Source organism: Amblyomma americanum, chromosome 4, assembly GCF_052857255.1.
Source record: "Amblyomma americanum isolate KBUSLIRL-KWMA chromosome 4, ASM5285725v1, whole genome shotgun sequence".
Taxonomy (NCBI): domain Eukaryota; kingdom Metazoa; phylum Arthropoda; class Arachnida; order Ixodida; family Ixodidae; genus Amblyomma; species Amblyomma americanum.
The window spans coordinates 100,023,035-100,044,718 of NC_135500.1; the positions used below are offsets into that span (position 1 = coordinate 100,023,035).

Below are 21,684 nucleotides of genomic sequence, written 5' to 3' on the forward strand. Positions count from 1 at the left end.
TTCTAGCTAATACTCTTAGGCTCCTTAACTACTGAGAGGCACGTAGCCTACCGTAACTAAAACCCATATCACTTTTTAGAATCTCGAAAACGTGGTTACCGCGAGCCCCGGAACAAACCGTTTCAATAGCACGACAAATCTGCTCCATGGCTGCTCAGTGGTTATGGTGCTCGGCTGCTCTCCCGAAAGACGCAGGTTCGATCCCGGCCACCGTGGCTGCGTCTCAATGGAAGCGAAATGCTAGAGACTCGTGTACTGTTCAATGTCAGTGCACGTTAATGAATCTCGGGTGGTCTAAATTATCCGGACCTCTCCTTTTACGGCATCTCTCATCCATGGCCTCAATCGCATTGGGACCCATGAAGCAACCAAACCGACAAATTTCTGTTGTTTTAGTTTTACAGAGTAAGCTGTTTGGCTTAGTAATATAGCGTGGAATCTGCAGCATCACCGTTAAAACCTCAGATACTTAGTGAATTGTAGTCTAACAAAATATAATGTAAAATAACTAAATTTCATTCATTTAAATTCAGTTCTCACCTGCCAACGGCGTCCGGTAGCCATGGTCAGCAGGTGGCAGAGTGAAGAAAGCAAAATTACCCTCTCCACTTTAGAGATAGGAGGGAAAGAGAAGTGCGAGACGGAAGAGAGACAGATGGTTGGAGGCGAGGGGTGGCCTAGTGACTTGGGAGGTTTTGGCGGGAGCGGAGAAACACTCAACCCTAAGGTGGCTGCTACGGGAAGAACCACGAGGGTGGAAGCAGGAGGTCATGACGAGGGCGGAGGAATGGGCAATCTGAGGTTGGTTCCAAAAGAGACTTTAGGGCTAAAGCAAAACTATAACAGCTTTCGCTCATTCGTGCGCTATGCCGGTGAGTCTAGCCCTGCGATGTTTAACTGCAGTCGTCACTGGCTGTAACAACACCACGCTCTCCGTAACGCAGTGATTTGCTAGTTTTCGTAGCAACAGAGCAGGCCATGGGAAAGGAATCGTTAGCACGATTTTTAATGCCTCGTGAACTGGTCCTAGCACTAAAGGTATTGCTGTTGGACCACAAGAAACACCCATGCACCTTTCACGCTTATTTTCGGACTGCAGAAGAAGTACATTGCTAGGGATTTTAAGCTACCTATCTTCTACCTATCTTCACTCCTTAAATTACTTTGTGTCTGACAGTATTCCAACTGCTTTTCGCAGAACACCTCGATCGACGCTGTGGATTCGAAGATGGCTGGTGCTGGTGGTCAAGACACGATGCATCAGAGAACAGCGTATCCTGGACCCTGGGTGGAGGAACAGCTAAAAGTAAACTACCAAAACCAGGTCGCGACCACAGCTTAAATTCCAGTGAAGGTAATCATGGGCTTAGTTCCTACAGCACTATGGTTCGCGCATGTGATGCACGCTGCTACAGTACACCGTACTGTCCTTTCAGGGAAGGTATATAAATTTCCGAAAACAGCCAACTGGTCGTGCACACGATAGCTATTGCTATGTGAAATAAACCTTGCGCAGTAAACTGTAGCCATTAGTGCCATGTGCCGGAACTAAGAGCTGTAAGCTTCACCCCATGCTTAATTAAAATATTACCATTGAAAAGGGGTTTCATGGCCCTGAAAGAACCAGGTACTGAACGGTGTTCTGATCATAGGCAGTTGTTCTAGAGCCAGCCAGCAGTGCGTGCTCAGCGATAGCACTGCCGCTACCGCAATGACACATCGTCGTTACAATTGCCCCCGGGGAGGAAAGGAGCCAGCCTGGCGACTCAAGGCGTAGCGCACATCACTGGGTAATGGTAAGTCTTCGGGCGACTGATATGCACCGTTTCACGGCCATGACGGTGAAGGTCAGAGGAGGGTGTCAATGGTTCGATGACATACATCACAGGGGAAGCTTGAGACATAACACGGTAAGGTCCGTGATATTATGGCGTAAGCCTTTAATGGCTCATACTCCCGTCCGTCCGTTCAACGTTACATCCAGCGTCTGGGGTGACTCATCGACGAGCACAGCTGCCAAAATATTAAGGCGAAAGCCTTTAACGACATATTCTCGCGTCCGTCCGTCTGTCCGTCCGTCCATTACGCTCTTCAACTCGATAAGAAAAGAAATCTTTGTGCACGATGAGATTCGAACCATCATCCTTCCGTTCCCCAGCCGAGCGTGCTAGGGACTACGCTACTTCCTGCCAACGCACATGTAGTTCTCCTTGTCTAGGACGCTGGATAGTGTGTGCAGAAAGGCTTCCAACCAAACGGATGCCTCCCAAACGCCCTCCAGTGTCTCCAGCATTTAAGATTCACAAACAATTGTGTACTTAACATCTTAACCACACATCAAAGACACAAGCAGCAAAACCACGCTAAGGGCTTTCGCCTCACCGCACTTTAGGTAAAAAAAGTGCCCCCTAAATTTTTTGGCGAGGAATTTAGACGAAAGGCCAGGAGAGCCAGCAGGGATTCAGAGCCAAACAAGGGAGCCGGTAGGAAAGGGTACATGGGTTCGACCACCAAAATCTCGGTGCTCTTTTTGTCGATTCAGACCATCGGACGTGAGGGAACGGGCGAGCCGGCGGCATTCCTCGGCATACTTGGCAATTTCAGAAGCAGGTGCGCCGTCTGATGCATCAGGATGGTAGGGAAGAATTTTGTCAAGCATAGTTGTAGGTTCGCGTCCGTAAAGAAGAAAGAAGGGAGAATATCCGGCGGTGGACTGGACGACGGTATAATATGCGTAGTGACGAACGGAAAGACGAGGTCCCGGTTAGAATGGTCGGGACTGATGTACAGTTGTGGGCAAAAGTTTGCGGGATGCAGATTCGAGAAAAATAATTTATAATTGCGTCGGATCACTAGCCAGTCAGTATTTGTTTCCGCGGAGGACCACACATGTCTTCTAATGATTTCATGCTTTTCATTAACCTCGCTATCCTAATGGCAGAGAAATAAATTATTTTCCGACAACCAGCATCCCGCAAACTTTTGTCCATGACTGTACATGGTGAGCAGGTCAGCCACCGTCCGGTTAAACCGTTCGGTAAAGCCGTTGGTCTCAGAATGGTACGCTGTGCAGGTTCTGTGAACAATGCGGCATTCTGCGAGGAGCGCCTGGACAACCTCAGATATAAAAACACACGGCCGCGGTCGCTCAGAAGCTCACGAGGGGCGCCGTGGCAGAGAATGAGCTGGCGGAGAATGAAGAAAGCCACATCTCGCGCTGTAGCCGCCGGAAGAGTCACCATTTCAGCATAGCGCGTGAGATGGTCTATGACGATTTTAACCCAGCGGTTACCAGGAGGGGAAAAGGGCAGGGCCCGTAAACGTAGATGCCGACGCGATCAAAGGGACGGGCAGGGCAAGATAATGGTTGCGACGGGCCAGAAAGGCGCTGTGTTGGTGAATTGCGGCACTGCAGTCAAGGCATGGGTGAATGTACTTGCGTAAAAAGCTGTGCATTCCACGCCAGTAGTACCGGTGCCGAAGTCAAGTGTAGGTTTTCAAAACACCAGCATGAGCAGTCTGCGGGTCGTCATGGAAAGAGGCGCAGACTTCAGCTCGTAGGGGACGAGGAATGACGAGGAGCCATTTGCGACCGTCAGGCATGTAATATCGACAATAGAGGAGACCATAGTGCAGATTGAAATGGCTGGCTTGACGCCGAAGGGAGCGAGAGGCTGCCGCCGTAGGGCGCCCCGACATATGGTGCACGAGAGATGTAATCAAGGGGTCCTTAAGCTGTTCCACAATCATGTTTGGTGGGCGCAACAAGGACAGCACGGGTCAATGCTGGAGATGGTCGCAGTGTCGGAAGGCAGCGGAGAGCGGGAGAGGACGTCAGCGTCAGAGTGCTTGTGCCCGAAGCGTTAGACGACTCGAATGTCGGGCTCCTGAAGGCGCAAAGCCCAGCGGCCAAGTCGAGCCGATGAATCCTTAAACGACGAAAGCCAGCACAAAGCGTGATGATCGGTGACTACGTCGAATGGATGACCGTAGAGGTATGGTCGAAATTTGTTTATCGCCCATAGGATGGACAAGATTTCTTTTTCTGTGACGGAGTAATTGATCTCGGCCTTGGACAGCGTGCGGCTCGCCTAGGCGACAATCTATTCTTGAAATCTAGGCATTCGCTAGGCGAGCACAGCACCAAAGCCTACGCCGATAGCATCCGTGTGTATCTCTGTCGGGGCGTTGGGGTCGTAATGGCGAAAGATGAAGGGTGAAGTAAGCAGCCGACGTAAAGTAACAAAAGCTTCATCGTATTGTGAATACTATGACGACAAAGAGCTCTGGGTTTGAAGCCACGTCAAAGGTGAAATGATGGTAGCGAAATTTCGTATGAAGCGCCGAAAGTAAGAACAGAAGCCAATGAAACTCCGCAGTTCTTTGAGAGTGGACGGCTTTGGAAAGTCGGAAACCATGCCAAGCTTTGCTAGATCCGGAAGGATGCCGTCTTCGGATACGAAATGGCCGAGTATGGTCAGTTGGCAAGCTCTGAAGTGGCATTTCTTCAAATTTAATTGCAGGCCGCCGGGGTGAGGCAGGTCAACACTTGGCACAGGCGAGTCAGATGTGTGGAGAAGTCGGCCGAGAAAACGACGATGTCGTCGAGGTAGCAAAGACACGTCTTCCAGTGCAAGCGACGCGAGACGTGATCCATCATGCGTTCGAATGTTGCGGAGGCATTGTTGCGGGAGCAAAAGGTGTTTAATGGCCCTGAAAGCACCAGGAACTGAACGGTGTTCTTCTGGACGTCGGCGGTTGTTCTAGAGCCAGCCAGCAGCGCCCGTTCAGCGATAGCACTGCCGTTACCGCATTGACACATATTTGTGGCTACACCCTTAATAGTTGGCTGTGTCACCCTTGATAATTTGGTCTTTGTGGACAAGTGGTCTTGATGAACCTGGGGCTGGGAGCTACTTCTTCCTGTTATGAAGCAGTCGTGCAGAGGAGCTATTGCAATAAACTCTCCATTCGAGGAAGTTCAAAAGGCCGTACAGACATTATCTGCACGGTGAGTCGGTACACCATCGTTATTCGAAGCACAGCGCAACAAAACAACAGCAAGAGATATGCATGTACGACACACGCGTGCGCTGTTGTGAAAGAAGACAAGTGAGGCATTTAATACTCCTGTTTGGTAACCGCGGCCGATATTTAAGAAACAAGTTTTAAATCACCAGTGTAAAATTTAGGTCGGGTCAAGTGGATTGATGCGGAGGAAATGCGATGTCATTCTGCTTTCAGTCGCCAATCTGTTGTAGTTCTGATTCTGTTCAAATTATGATACTATTCCAATTCTTTGTATACTTTCTTTCAATCCCTAATACAATCCAGTCCTGATTCTGTTCCACATGCAACTACACAACTGCGCAAAATGTCTGACATTGCTAGATCACGGCCAGTCCTCATACCATTATAGCGAACCTGCGTTGCCCAGGTGGCACTGAAAGTGTTCAAATCGGCAACTAAAACTGCTGCCGTCAGCCGCTTGGGCCACTGCAAACACGAGAGCACATTATAATAGATTAGAAGCCCGCGTCTGGCCGATAACATTCGCTGCCTAGGTTCTATCGGCATAGCCCAGATAGCTGACGCATGGCACGTGTGGCTTCGACAGAGCGAGGAAGCTCATGCCAATAAGCGCATTAAGGTGGCGTTGAAAAGCGCTACGAGTGCACCAGAAACTGCTTGCTCCTCTTGCTAGGCAATGTGTAGCGGCGCGCAGTCGACACGGCAATTTAAACGCAGGTTTCCTATCGGCGTAGTAGCGGAGCAGTTGAGAGATGCCCCACTGAACTCACAGGGGGCTGTCTCATACACAGCCACCGGTGGAGTTTGTGATATCCAGGTTACTCTTCTCGAGCAGTGCGTGAAGGAACAGTTTGCGCAGGCTGCATTTTTGCCCTCATTGTTCTTAGGGAGGCTGCATATTTGGCACGCAGGCATGGTGTTGCTCAAGTCATATTCCTCTTAGAGGTTATCGCTTGTGCTGAGTCATTCTTCCGTCCGGCGTCTGTCTAAATCTCCTACAAGTGGAGAGGGCAAGCGATAGCGGGGGACAGTTAACACCCTCCAAACACCACGTAGCAGGAGGAGGGTACACACAGACGCCGAGATCCCGGACTTTTCGACTTCATGGCCCTCCTAATGCTACACGTTAAAGGTATTGAAACAAAGCGGTACAAGGATAGCTTGGACATGCTCTTTCGAGCAAATCTACAGCATCGTTACGCTCTATCTTACATGTGTGTTTCACGTTGTCATCCAGATGCGCTATGCTATGAAAAACAACGTCGCATGGTACCGGAATCATTCTTAGCATTCTCAAACTTTGTGTAGCCAAAATGAGAAATTGGAATTAAAAGGTACAATGCAGTAGAAAATAGGCCGTAAAACCAAATAAAACATAAGGATTTGGACAGAGTTCGGATTGCTGTTGCTTAGGCTATGAGCCCGCACTGTACGTTTACAGGTTTACATGGGTAATCCTGGCCAGAGATGACAGCGACTAGGTTTCAACCTTGTTTTTGAACTGCACGAAACCTTTACAGAAGTCAAACCCTGTTTAAGGACCCTAATCTTAGCACACACAATGAATAGGACATATACTTCGTGTTGTATCCTCTGCTAAGCAGTATGGACATTGTGAATACTAGTCTCGATCTCAGCTGGGGGCGGCTATAGCGTGAATATTCTTGAGACAAAAACAAGACAGAGGACCGAAAACAGCGAAGCCGAGTTGTAATTAAATTAAAAAAGGCAACAAAAACAGCAGGGGACACTGAAGCGCTGCCATAAGGGAATGACGCGATAGCGTATTGGGTTAATTGTCATGTAGGCAGAACGTCATCCTCTACATCCATAGATCCCTGGTAGTCCTCATGCGCCTCCTGGCACACTGGTACAGCGGTTAAGCGATGCGCCCCTGCCCTGCGATGACAGGTGCTCCCGGCGATTGCTTTTGAGCGGCCGAATTTGCTCTTCCCGAGCGACCAATCATTAATTTAACTGCCACCTGCCATGGTGGCCAGTTTCATCTTTATCCGGCGGGCAGGTTGTGATTGGGCTGCAAGGTCACGCGACCTAGGTGGTCGCTTGCCCCCTAGGTTTCTCTCTGGATACAACCTGCCACAGCCATGCCCGTGATTTTTCGCTGGAAACGCTGACGTGCGGAACGCAGACACCGGATTTTCTGGACAACGGGGCCTCTTTAACGCTCTCGCGTTAATACAAGCCAAATAGAAAAGCAATGAAGAATTAACCCATAACATGCACTCAACACAAGAGACAAAAGGGAAGTGTTCACCAAGACAGCGAGTGTCCCTGGTGAAGCCGATGCATCTGCGGCTGGGTAGGACGCAGGTTGGTGTGCCGCAGAGCGTTGATAGAGAGGCGTCGATGGGAACGGCGCTGAAAGACCCCAGCGACAGGCGGCGCAGATGTCTACCAGAGGGTGGCACTGGATGGCCCCGAAGCCGCAGGAAGCCGAACACAAATGACCACGGGAGACCGGCGGCTGGTGATGCGTTGAACAACCCGGTAACTCGAGCAGGCCACGGCAGCACAGGACGCAAGAGGTCTGGCGTCGGCGATCCAAGGGTGGCCAAAGGCAGCACGGACACACCGTCGGTCACCCGCCACATCCACGCGCTTGAATGCCACTTCATCTGCTGCGCTATATTCTTAAAAATTTCGTATTTCCGAAACGCAAGCCCTCCACTCCTCGAGCACTTCCTTCTCTTTTTTGAAGCCACACTTGCGCGTGCGCACGTGCCACGGGTACAGTGGCTAGACACTGTACCACGGGGCTTGGCTGTTAGGCGCGTAGTTCCAATGCCATCACACCACATAACACTTTTATTGTGTTTGCGCACGTCACGCCACATCCCATGACCAATAAAATTCCATCCTGTGAAAACTGAACCTCATGAATTTTTTGCTTATTAGAAGGGTTTGCTGATCTGATTATACGCGGTTCAACCATGTAATAATGGCTCATCAAATCAGGTAAACATGGTGTCAAAGTTGCTATGGAAAAACCACAGTTCACTTCCACTATACATTCATATGGCTTGCGGCTATACTGGAGGGAACCCCTCATGTAAAGCCCTCAAGGGCTCTCGAGGTATCTATAATAAAAAAAATAAAAAAAATCAACTAATGGCTCCCGTAACTAATGTGTGGCAATATTGCAGTCGATATTTTAGGAGACTTTTATTGCCAGTGAATTCGATCGAATATTTGATTTCTTTGTTCGAAAAATTAGGCAGTAGGAGCTGGGCTGCAGTTCCCAGCTTCACAGATCCATTGGGATAAAGTTCAAGCTACTGTCTCTAATAACACTGGTAAAAACTTTTTTTTTTCTGTGGTGAGCCTAACCTGGCTGAAATCATGCTGAAAGTGATTCTTTGCAATGGTCATTCATGTTTCAGTCTACAATTCAGAGGTCAAGAAAGTTGGAACTTGCATTTTAGTTAAAGGAAGTAGAGTGTACTATGTAATTGACCACCAGAAAGAAATTTAAGAGACAAAAATAAGGCTCCGTTGATCAGAGGTCAACCTACGTACAGGGCCTCATCCAACTAACTGCATAAGTCAAGCGGAAGAAATTGAAATAGACGAGCGATGGAAAGTGGCGGGGAAGCACCTTATGATTTGTTATGGTAACTGAATGGGAGCCAAGATAAATCAAGCTACGGAACGAAGAAGACAGACTAACTGGTGAAAATTGGTAGATAGGGTGAATATTGGGCGAAGATTGGATAAGGTAGACGCAACTGGCGTAGGAGACGGCGACAGACTAACGGGTGAAAATTGCTAGATAGGTTGAATATAGAGCGAAGGTTGGATAAGGTAGACGCAGCTGGCGTAGGAGACGGCGACAGACTAACGGGTGAAAATTGGTAGATAGATTGAATATGGGGCGAAGAATGGATAAGGCAGACACAGCTGGCATAGGAAACGGCTAATTCGAGATAAAAAGTAGGGTCCTATGACGTGCACTGGACGCAGCCTTGATGTTGATTATTGTATGGAAGCGGACGACTTGTTGCGCAGGCATTATTTGTCGAGTATGCTGGCGATGAACTGTATTTTAGTTTAACATGGGGAAAAAACCGCCGTTTGGATTATCTTCATAAGGAGTCCATTCCCTAGTGTGCATGTGATGCTCTTGCGATCAACGTTTGATCTGATTGTGAGAGGAGGAAAAATTCAGTATCGTGAACACTACCAATCAAGCCACACCTACTGACTGATAAAGGACTCTCCCAGTGCTCTTCATTTACCCTGATAATATATCAACCGAGGACAATCTACCCGAGCAAATTTACTACTCTCCACTCCTTACGTGTTCTTTGGTGTCGTAGTGTGTATTTCGCTTGGTTCCGTTCCTGCCCACACAATCACATAATTTCGCTGTACTTCGCACTTCAGAAGGGTATTCAAGTCAGGCTGGGTTTGAAGAAAAACTGCTATTTAAATGACAACATAATCCGTATGTTTCAGGATCTCGTATTCGAAGGCATGTATGAAGGATGCTAAGGCCGTCGTGTATACTTGTAACCCAATTAATAACTTTTAATACAAGCCACGGGAAGTGCTATAATGCGCTCATTATTTAATTGGATTTTTTTTCTGATGAGATACGAAAGCTTTGCTTTTCATTGATGTACTTTTCCAGGATTTTATATTTATTTGAGCAACTTCGGAAGAAAGAATAAAAGCCAAGGAGAAGTGACTAGCAGCATCTTTCGCAACATTTTTGTATGGGACCTGTGCATGGAATTTTGGTACATCATTTCCGGCAACAACGAGACAAGTTTGGAGGTCAGATACTGTTTTTTTCTCGTTTATTCTACCTCAGGTTTTGCTGAAAGGCAGAAAGATCAGGCTAATTACGCAGAAAGGTATCATTATAATAATGAAAACATGAATGTCATGCATATGTTTTGTGAGGACGTGGCATGGTTTTACATATTTAGAAATAGTCACTAGACATGAGCAACGTATCTCAGTTGACGTCCGTGATAAAAATAATAATTATGAAGTATATGAATTATTATTGTCATATTTTATTTGTATGAGTTTTAGGAGCAGAAAATGCTGGATGTCAAGAAAAAATACTCAAAGAGGCCTACTTCACAATACTGCAAGCTCAAACAAAAGTAATTCACAACCATGCAGAAGCTGAGCCAAGAATAAAAATGACCCACGTATTTCGCAACTTGAAATAAAGACATGAAATATATGACTAAACGAGAACAAAGCTGAAGAACGTGGCATAACCAATACTTTAGCACCAATCCAGCGAGAATGACAAACGAAGTGCAGACAGTTTCAAGAATAACACCACATGCGTTAACCTAGGTTTCTGAAAGCGATTTCTCATTCGGGGAGTTTAATTGGACGCGTTTGCTGGGTATATGTAAAGTGATATACTGTAAGTTTTGTGTTTGTTCTTTATATGGCGGGTACGTACGTTTCTCTGCCGATCGTCAGCTTAAACAAACAATATATTCCCGATCCATGTTTGAATTCTTCCCATTGGTGGTACTCGTTTTCCTTCTAGACCATGATTAGTTTCTGGTTGACGAAGAAATGGTAAATGTGAAATCGTGCGTGCATATATTTGCTAGACGGAAAAACGTTTCGCTGCTTTATATGCACAATGAGTAAATTTTCCTGGGTTGTAGACACCCCTTTTAATTTACAGCATTTATTTCGCATGTGGATGACGAATATATGAGGACCAGTGCATAAGGCAGCAGTAATCAAGGAACGTTAATGTATTAAACTAACCTGAGGGACGGCCTTGAGGCCAAGACTTCAGTATTGGCGTCTTGCAACATGTGTAATTGGCTAAAATTTACATCAAGATATGGAAATAGTGTGAATTCAGTACCAGTTGGACGCACTTGTATGCATTTGAGGCAAATGAAATAATTTGTATCCCTGCAGTGCGAATCTCCACGATCATCATTCTTTTTCTAGACCCGTTCGTTGCCACTAATCACTGCAATATTCACATACGAAATCAGCTTGCCAGCACTATGTCTGTTACGGCGTCATTCATAGAGACGAAAAATTCAGCAAATGGGATAACGCTAACGGTACCCTTGTTTCGCATTCTCGACAGGAGGAGTAGCTGGAATACGGCAGCAGAGTCGGTTGCTGGCATTTTTTCTAGTGAATATGCTATGCAACCTCTTTTTGTGACCCTTTGTCTACTGTATACCTTGACGTAATCACAGTTGCAGTCCTTGCGCAGCAACCATAGTGGTACCTTTACCGAAAAATCCTTGAGTGTGCTTATGGAAAATATTTGTCATGAAACACATGAAAATATTTTTTTCTCTTAGAAACCTTCAAAAGTCGTCAGCTCTTGGAAGGGGGGTTCAGGTGTGGTCGCTCGCATGCAGTCACTGTTTTCGCTACGTCCGGTTCATGTTCAACGTAAGGGCATTTGTATTCGGTCTTGTGTAGCACATATTTTGGCTGAAATTTTCTTGGCCAGTATTGATCAATATCTGATGAGAAAATATTTCTTAAAGTTTTAGTCACGCAGACGACTATTTGATTTTTCTTAAAGAGCAACCCGGTGATACACACGGACTCCGAGCAAAAGACTTTATCGGTCTTCAAACGACACGAGACGGGTTTAATCTATACCTACAAAATTCCTGATCATAAGAGATTGAAGTTTTAGATATTTACCTCACCTCAACCCTAGATTACACGCGCCTGATGTACTTGCCACCAACCCGAAAAGACCTGTTGTCGTTCGAATCTGAACATTCTAAGACGGTAAAACAGGCAACTGGCATATTTGGCTGAAGGAAGCCTTGCAAATTTCATGTGTTCACATGTTCAATGACGGCCTCAACAATCAGGTTGGCAGGTTACAGAAGGCTGGTTCCCCTTTGTCAGCCGTGGTCGCTGTGGCAGAGAAGCTTCAGCAAACATTGAAGGCTGGGACATCCCACGAAGATGGCTGTCGGCCAAAGATCAGACCGGCTGTTGTCCCCCATATAGGGTGTCCCACACCTCAAGAATGTTTCCAATCGCTAGAGTGTGCCGGTGGTTTTTTGCACCTTGGAAGTTTGCCTCTTTGTTGCCACGGATCGTCTCCGGAAAAAACATGCGTGCAAGAATGCACGAATCATTACGCCAATCAGTTTGGCAGGTGTTCGGCGGTGGTTGTATTTGAGATCACCCTGTCATGCGGGAAAGTATCCATAGGCCAAACTGGCCGTTGTATAAACCAGCGACTGGAGAAACAGCAGCTTTCGATGAAAAAAGGAAAAGGGTCCACTTCGTTCTTTCATTGCGGCGCATGCTCCTTGGCTACGCCTGGTAAGCCATGCCGGCCTTTGCTTGCTAGAACCAAACTCTGGAGGCGCAGTCGTGACCTGACGGCACGTGAGCTGGCAGAGGTTTTTTTCATTGACGGTTCAGGTGATAACTGTGTAAGCGACATATCAGTCAAATTGTATAGAAAAGAAAAAGGTTGCTGGCATGTGCGCTTTAGGCAATAATTTGGCAGGCATAAAAGTATAAATATGTGTTATTTCTGAATAAAGTTAGTCGCTAATATGCGTCCCTGCTTTGTGCTCTTCTAGCGTGTGCCTTTTTTTCCCCATCTGGTTTGCTCAATTCAATCACCATCCTTTCAAGCGCCACTTCTGTCGTATTTAGAATGTTGCAACCCAGAGTGGGGGCATTTTATCTCTTTTAGTTCATTATTTTTTTCTGTGTGTGCCTGCCGTTACTTGCTTTGAAACGTTAAACTGATGCTATGTTTCAAATTTTCATTATCCTTTCTGAATAACTGTAGGCGCCTATATGCATTCTTTTACATTATCTCCAAAAACCTGTTGGTACTAATTTCTCTTTTAGCATTTGGTAACTGGCGTCTTAGCTTGCTTATTTTAATTTTTAGCCTTATGTGCGTTATGCGGTATATCAGTTGTGTTTTCCTTGATGGATCCTTCACATAACGCCCGAAAAGGCCCTTGGGATATCTGAAATAAATTAATAAGTGAAACAGTGTAAGCTTGATAGCACGTCTTCCGCGTGTTTAATGGATGCCGACTTTGCCACCTCTAATTTCATTTTTCTTTCGAAATCTATAGTGTGATATGCGTCTGCAAGACAAAATTGTTTCCAGAATTCTTCGGGAGCTTATATGGCATGTTATAGTATTGGTCTGCTACTGTTTTCAAGCATTGTAGCACTTGGAACGAATTATTGTGCATGCCTGCATAAAATTAACCGCTCGTGTTTTACCTCGCAAAACAAGCGAATCGGCTTTCTAGAGGATTCAATATACTATCTCCGCTGAGGAATGTTTGTTTTGAATGGAAATAATGAGTGGATACTAAAGGGGTATAAACTGTTCATCATCTTCGGCACGCACCGGGCTTAAGGCGAAACAGTCAATGCACCCGGTTCCCACAGGCCTGTTACTCCGACATCACCAGCCATTATCGTAGGAGGCCACAATGCAATATCCTAGATAAAAAAATAAAACAACGTGAGACGTGTTACTTCTTTTAACGCACGGGTTGCAGAGAGAAATACAAATGTTTCACATGTTCCGTTGCATGTTCGGACGCTTTCACCTTCTTTTGGCTGCGAAGTGTTCGGGGACATGTTACGACCACGCGTCTCACGCGATGATGACAAAGGTTGTGAAACGCGTGGGTGAAGGTGCATGTTGGGGGTGGTCACAGGACCACCTGTGAGCGCGGGCACCTCTTGAAGATGACGAAGGTAACGCGAAGCAGGCGCTCGCGTTAGCCGCGGAATGAAACAGCGCGCAGAATGGTGCGTAAGCTGCTCAATAAATAGCTCTCGCTGCATTAAAAGACTGATTACGAAGAAACATGGAAACCTTAAGAAATGACTATTCAGGGTGATTTGATCATATGTATTCTCGTATAATGGCGTCGTATCATTACAGGTGGTGTCAATATACCCGCATCCGAGCTGGAGCAAACACGTTAATCTTTGGCGCCAGGGAGCCAGCGGTCACAACACCTGGCAGTATGGACGCATCGCAGTGCCGTTGATGAACAGGGTGAGAAGACACACCAGAATGTGGTAAAGCAATGGCAGCGAAATCTAACTTTGAAATTCTCAAAAACTGCTACTTAGCCGTAATTTACAGCTGCTATGCCTTCCTCACAAATGCACGTGCACAACACAAACATTTCTTTCTTCGTTCCAGTGTGCTCTTTAGTCCATTAGATTAGGGTCGCAGATATGGTAGAAGTAGACGCCGTTCACCAGGTAGACTTAGTCACCAGAATTGAGGAACTTCAACCAGCCGACCTAACCAGACTGAACTCGATGACTGGCTGATTGCTTCACAATTTAAAAAAAATAGCAACGCAGTGAGCAAGTCTTTAGATGAAGACCTTGTGGGAGGATCCCGCAGTTGAAAAAGGGATTCAAACCTCTTTGAGGCGGCGCTTTGAGAATGAGCAATCAGCACCCTCTATGGCGCGAATATCGAAAAACGAGAGCGAGGTTGGCTCGATCGCTTCTCTGCAAGGCATCGTTCGCACAAAATTAGGCGCTTTGCTTCGAAAAGTCGACACTCCTGCTTCAGTGTGCCTTTTGAAAGATCTGAGATCTGACTTATCTAAAGTGAGAGCAAAAATTACCTATATTAAGCAGAGCAAAAAAAAAATCATCGTGAACTTGAAACAATCAGTTCTGAAGCAATAGCACCGCGTGTTTTGCCACTGCCATTCAGCGTACAGTAGAAATGCAATTGATCAAAGTGCCTTGGAGGTGCTTAGTGTCCATGGTACATGAGTAACCGCGAGTAAAGCAACAGACGAACGCAGCCCCACAGGGCCAAATGACTAAACTGTCCTGGTGACCCAACACTCAGCTCCAGGGGCTGAAGTCAGAGCGCACCACATCGTGGATAATCAGTCAATGAGGCGTCTGTATTGCTCCCACTGGAAAACGGATGATCTCAAAGGCAGCCGCGGAGGCTCAAACTTTGAAGAAACACTCGTAGTCTTTCCCTGGCATCTTGGCACACACAGTGGAGCTGCAGAACCCTACTAATCGACTTGGAAGCAAGCTGTCTGGGATGCAGAATTTTGATATAGGTTATCCATACGAGGCACAACAAACTAAACCCGCGGCGCTCTGGCCAATAGGAAGCGTACGCACAGCAAACCAGCGATTACCATAGAGGCCATCTCCTTTCAAAAGCTGCGCATCACATAAGCGAAGGTATTTTACGAACTCTGAACTTGAAGAGGTAACGGGAAAGAGAAGACCTAAGGACGCCGTGATAGTGATGACTAGGTAATATATTTATTCCCGTCTACAGAATTCTGACAGCAGAAGCTACCACGTTTCCACTCCTAGAAAACTGCCTTGCTTTGAGCTTCTCTTTTCTAAAAAAACAAACAAACAAAGAAACGCGGAGGTATTCTTTAGTGAAAGATTAAATATGACGAGTTCCATAATTCCATACGCTTTCATAAGAAATTTTATGGTGTCAGTATAGAGCATATGGAGTCGGTTGGATCATATGGAAGCAGGTATGGAAGCTTACGGACTCCAAACGACGTCATGTACACTGCACGGAAACCGTATGGAAATTATATAGAACGCATATGGACTTCGTACACGAAAGATATAGATTTCTGTATTTTTTGCATATTTTATTGATCCTGTATTCCTACAATTCCATACGAGCGGCAAATATGAAACGCTTCAGTAGGGTTTGAAGAATTATTTCGCGTATGCATATGCGAGTACTTCCGTCTTTTTTTCTCGATGCTGCTGCCATAATTTGCAACAAGCTTCTAGTAAAATAAAAAACAGGACACATTTCTACCTATGTGACCAGTATCCGATCCCATTATACATACATATTACTGAAAGTGCCTTTCACTTTAATCTTTTTCGCTGTATATGTAACTGCAGTAATTTGTCTGTTTGAAAAAAAGTATTTTGATGTGGCCTCATTTTAAATCAATGTTATTCTATGCGCATTTCACTTTCACCTTTTTTGAAACTGTATATAAATATTGCATAACTTTAATAGGAAAAAAACGTATTCCGAGTTTGCCTCGCTATTTTTTTCTCCACCTATTGCATGGGCCCAAGCCTAGCCGATTAGACTAAGGGGCCAGATGTTTCAAACGCATGTTTTTCTGACCGCATCCAGTCAACTAAAATTGAATTGAATATAATTGCACCAGCAGAATCAAGAACAATCTGTAGAGGCGCGAACAGATTACGTTTGCCTGTCCTGAAAGGTTCGCTTTTGTATTTTATTTTTGAAAGAGTAATTGTTATCGAAATCATATAACCAGGCAAGGGTTCACTTATATCCACATATATCGTACATGTGATCACTAATCAAGAGTGGCTAGCTATGAAGAAATCCAGCAAAGTTCATGACTTTCCAGTGACACTTGTCGCGGTTGTGTAAATATTTTCACGGCCGTGCATGTTAATGATGGTGGTTAATAAGAGTATTGCATGATAAAACGCCACCACTTTTCTGTTTTTAATTGCCCGTAAGGCCAAGTGATATACTGCTTTATCGCATTTTGCCAAGACGGCAATTTTTTTAAGGAGCTGTAAAAGCAGTCTGAGATATGTGTGCCAATCATGTCGCCAAAAGTTTTATTTTTGTCATTTTTTTCAAGATTATTTTTGTCATTGCCACTGTTAGAAAAGTTGAACTGCATTTTTGCGCCAGGATAGGTCAGAAATATTGTGGAGAATGCTACCGGTAATCCAAAGCAGTTTAGATTCGAATGATTTACTATTTGCTTTGCAGGATAAGGCACGCGATAGAGAACATGCCTACATTATGGTACTGTAGTGTACTAGATTATAGTGTATTAATCTAGTACACTATAATGATATTTAATTTTCGAATTGATACTCTACCCTATTAGCACACTAACAAATTTGTTGCCTTGCGCATCCATTGGCTAGGGAGTGCAGTTCTCTTATATCTCCGTGTTATACACGGTATGGCGTTAAACAATTGTACGAAGCGTTGTTTCATTTAGTCCGATTTTAAAAGTTAATTTTTTTTACAGATCTGTGAAATACTGCATGTGTATCAGCATATATAGTATATCTGCAGTGATAGCAACTTTCAGTGTAACTTACCATGTATGAAAACCATCGGGAGCAGACCATTTTTCTATGCCTATCTACACTATGTTAGAAGCTAAATAATAGGTTGCGGTGAATCACCACGAAGAAGGTTTTGGTGTCTCGTTCAAGGCTATTTTCCGAGGAATTGTTGGGCCGGCGTCGTCTCCTGCATACATTGCTCTGGATGATATCGGCATAATCGACGATTCGGGCTGTAAGACGTGGCCCGAGGGCGCCCAAGCCCTGACCACAGGTGAGGACTGAAGGCTTCCATTTAATTTTTGCAGGTACCCCGCACACTTGAGGAGCGTTGCTGTTTTGGTCGGTTAATAATAATAATTGGTTTTTTGGGGAAAGGAAATGGCGCAGTATCTGTCTCATATATCGGCGGACACCTGAACCGCGCCATAAGGGAAGGGATAAAGGAGGGAGTGAAAGAAGAATAGGTGCCGTAGTGGAGGGCTCCGGAATAATTTCGACCACCGGGCGATCTTGAACGTGCACTGACATCGCACAGCACACGGGCGCCTTAGCGTTTTGCCTCCATAAATACGCAGCCGCCGCGGTCGGGTTCCAACCCGGGAACTCCGGATCAGCAGCCGAGCGCCCTAACCACTGAGCCAACGCGGCGGGTTTTCGGTCGCTTAGAACGCAGTTTTAGGAACAACAAAAGCGCCAGAGAACAACACAGTGGAAGAAACACCAGAGAGCGCTCCGGCACGTGCGTGTTTGTCTTCCAGGTTCCCGTTTTTTTTCCAGAGCAATTATTGGAGGTGAGACACGGGAGACTTCAGTGTGGCCGAGAAGGGCCAATATTTCAGTTCCATTCCTGCACTGCTGTGTTTTCAATCCTACATTACTACTATTTTCATTCCTACATCCTGTCCGAGTAAGAGAGGTTTGTTTTATTCCGATCTCATTAGGATCATCATCGCGCAAAAAAAAAAAAAACCTGGCTTTGTAGTCCTTCATAAAGTGCAGAGAAAACTCGACCTCGTGCACTAGAAAAAGCTAGCTGACTGGTGGAGACAGTAGTAGCCTGTTCAGGTCTCATGATGTGCGACCTGTCGCACCTGTCACCTCTCTCCCGCTAAGCTGCCGACTCTCCTTCCCCGCCCATCTTTCTCACTCTTCCTTGTACCTCTGCATTAGGAGCGTCATCCTTGAAAGGCCGGGCGTTGTGGTACGCCAAAAAATTTGCTGATTGGTCGCACCATGCCTGCCAAGTGCCAACCATTCTCCGCTTCCTCTGTCAACTCTCTCTCCCGCGATAGCACAACCCCGATCGGCAGGGAAGAAGCTCAGTTTTGTGGTCATAAAATTTCTTGACCACATGCCGCCAGAGGGATGCGAACCCACGACCTTCGCGACCGGTGCTCTACCAACTGAGCTACGGCGACGGCTGTTAAAGGTTCTGTTTCAGGGGTAGTTATGTTGCGTGTAACCTAAACTTGGATGGATGGATGGATGGAAGGTAGTAGCGTCTCCTTTGAAACTGGGTGATGGCAGTTGCCACCATGCTCAGCTTTTTCCCCTTTATGTTTGTTTAACTTTGTTGTAAGGTATTATAATTCGCCATTTTCTTTAAATGCATCTTCCTACATTTTTAACCTTATGTCACCTCTTTGCTTTTGAGTCACCAATCTTCCAATCGCTTTTTGCTAATTTCCAGCGCAGATTTATTTACTTCGCATGCAACTTCGCAAGCAACGAAGATAGGAGAAAAATTCCAATGAGAAAGGCGCAGAACGGTCCGTAAAACGTCCGGCTGAACTGTTTCTTACTTTCCATCTATTACTTATTAGTTAGCCCTTTTTTCTCACTTCCGATGCCCGCGAAATGTAAAAATTACAGGTTTGCACTTAAGTTTGCAACCTTTTCTCCTATTCTCTCTCCCTGTCCCCTCACTTCTTTAATTTCATCTCTCCATTCTGCCTGCTGTCCTTTACTTCCGCTGCCCCAGCTCAGGTGCTTCAGTATCGTTGGCAGACGCCGGGGCTAGCAAAAATCTTTTCCTTCCTTTTTATTATTTTAATAAAACCAGTGCTACTAATATTTAAATTTGCTTATGCCGCCGCTGTGGCTGAGTGGTTATGGCGCTCGGCTGCTGGCCAGAAAGACACGAGTTTTATCCCGGCCGGGCGGCCGAATTTCGATGAAGGCGAAATTCTAGAGGTCCTCGGACTGTGCGATGTCATTGCACGTTAAAAACCCCAGGTGGTCGAAATTTCCGGAGCCCTTCACTACGGCGTTCCTCATAGCCTGAGTCGCTTTGGGATGTTAAACCCTCATAAACCTAAACCTAACGTTTTCTTATGAGAGGAAATGCGAAAGCGTTTCCTTGACCTCTTTCTTCCTCTATTTTTCATTTTTTAAATGCCATTTTGTGTTTCTTGTTGCTTTTTACGTAACAGTGTATACAGATCGTTCGGTCGAAAAGCCGTCGGCGTCGTATTATTAGTTGCCCGAAAGCCTTTCCCTGTCATCTTTCTCCCTCTATTTTTATATTTTAACGCGACAGAATCACGAAGCTCGTGTCGCAGAAAAGCTGGTGTCGTCGGCGGCCTTGGCCGTGAGCGAAAAATGGCGCATCTCGGTGGACACCTGAACCGCGCCGTAAGGGAAGGGATTTTGCTTCCCTTACGGCTTGGTACGGTTGTACAGCGAGAATTGTGAGACAGGCGTCATTTACTTTCCTTAAAACCAATTTTCATTTCATTTTCCTTCCCTTACGGCCCGGTTCGGGTGTCCACCGAGATATGTGAGACAGGCGTCGTTTCCTTAAATTGTCCAACGGGCCACGCGTCACGCCGAACGGGCGATTGCGTTCCGTGCACTCCATGGCAACGCTGCAACACGCTGCCGCGTCTCACTCTTGAATTTCGACGAAGCTTAAGCGTCCTCCAATTTTTTTTCTGCCATTTTGTGTTTCTTGTTGCTTTTTACGCGACGGCGTATGCAGCTCGTTTGGTTGAAAAGCTGTCGGCGTCGTAGTAGTAGTTGTCGGCACCTCGCGTCGGAAATATTCTTTCGGGAGTCGAGCTAGATATGCGAGTCAGGCGTCGTTTCCTTCTCCAACGGGCAAGGCGTCGCGCCGAACGGGCGATGGCGTTCCGTGAACTCCTTGGCAATGCTGCAACACTCAGTCGCGTGCCACTCCTAAAGACGAAGCTTAAGCGTCCTCTATTTTTGATTTTATTTAATTATTTTTCTTTTCATGTTTTTATTTTTATTTTTGATTTTTATTTCATTACATAAATGTTGCTTACGAGCTGCTGCTTAATAAACATTTGCATTTTTGTTTTATTTACTATAAAACTTATGATTGACAGTTCGCGCAGACAACTTCCGTCTGCAACTTCGATCTAAAACTTCCATCTACAACTTCCGTCTGCAACTTCCGTCGACGCCACTCAAGAGCCAAGAAAATCTTTCGTCTTTAAAAATGCCGCGTGACATGTCCGACTGCGTGCAGCGATTGCAGCGCTCTCAAACATTCCGCCCAACAAACGTACAGCTCGGCTAGTCGAGTGTGTTGCCGCTTAAAATGTGACAGCGCCACGACCCAGATGCTGGCTGTGCGATTGATGCGAGCGTAAGCGATAAGTGCTGTGTCGCCTTATCGAGATTATGAACCGCCGCAAAGGAAGCATACCGCTGGCGTAAATGGCACAACCAGTTGCTGGATCACTGCCCTGTCTCCTTAGCGGCAGCAAACTGGGCTAAAGGTCTGTTCGTTCCTACGCCGAACGTTTGAGAGCACTGCAATCGCGCCGCGCAAGCGTGAATGTCACGTGGCTTCTTCTTTTTTGTATTTCGCGGGCATCTGCAGTGAGCGAAAAAAAAAACCTATGTGTAATAGATGGAAAGCTAAAGACTGATCATTTGGACGTTTTTTGGGCCATTCTACAACTTTCTCACTGGAATTTTTGGTTTCTTTTCGTTGCGGGCAAAGTTCGTTAATTGATGTCGACTAATTATGCAATTAAGCACATTACAAAACAGTGTGACTTGCTCCTTAGAATAACCAGCAACATGCATTTGGTCGCGTCGTCTCAGAGTGCCTCGGCGTAGTTTTAAACCTTGGCAAAAGTTAGCTGGGACACCCTGTGTATATATATTGCCACACTGCTCACATTCTGCGAGCGCCGCCATGCGGCCGATTGGTCTGACTTGGCTCGTGACAGCGAGGAAGACGACGCTTCCACTCCTGTGCGGGCGGCTGGTCTAATTGGACGTTCGATTAAAAAAGCCCCTTTTGAGTCGCGCTACGTTTGTCGGCGACATTTTGGTGGAGGTGCTGGGGTCGTCTTACGAACGCCCACCCCGAAGACAATTCTGACGCTCATCAACGACGCTTGGAAACAACACCCGTACACACAGCGAGCCGCCGCCTGCGAGGCCTGGAACCTGAGTGTCAGCCACTGACGACGTCAGTGCGTACCATGACGTCCACTACTGGCAGTCAGACATGTCAGCCTTTCGGCACTGTCCCGCCGGTTGTAGTCCTTACACCGCGCTCGCCGCCATCCT

The 21,684-nt window shown here is 46.1% G+C and overlaps 1 protein-coding gene across 1 annotated transcript in view; it reads left to right on the top strand.

Annotated features, from left to right (window-relative positions):
* LOC144129713 (MAM and LDL-receptor class A domain-containing protein 1-like) overlaps positions 1-21,684 on the top strand; it is a 78,111-nt gene that overhangs the window by 11,830 nt on the left and 44,597 nt on the right. Inside the window, exons 3-6 of the mRNA XM_077663810.1 lie at positions 1,199-1,354; positions 9,683-9,828; positions 13,964-14,080; positions 17,281-17,404. Coding sequence (XP_077519936.1) covers positions 1,199-1,354; positions 9,683-9,828; positions 13,964-14,080; positions 17,281-17,404 — 543 coding nt within the window. The remainder of the gene's footprint in view (positions 1-1,198; positions 1,355-9,682; positions 9,829-13,963; positions 14,081-17,280; positions 17,405-21,684) is intronic.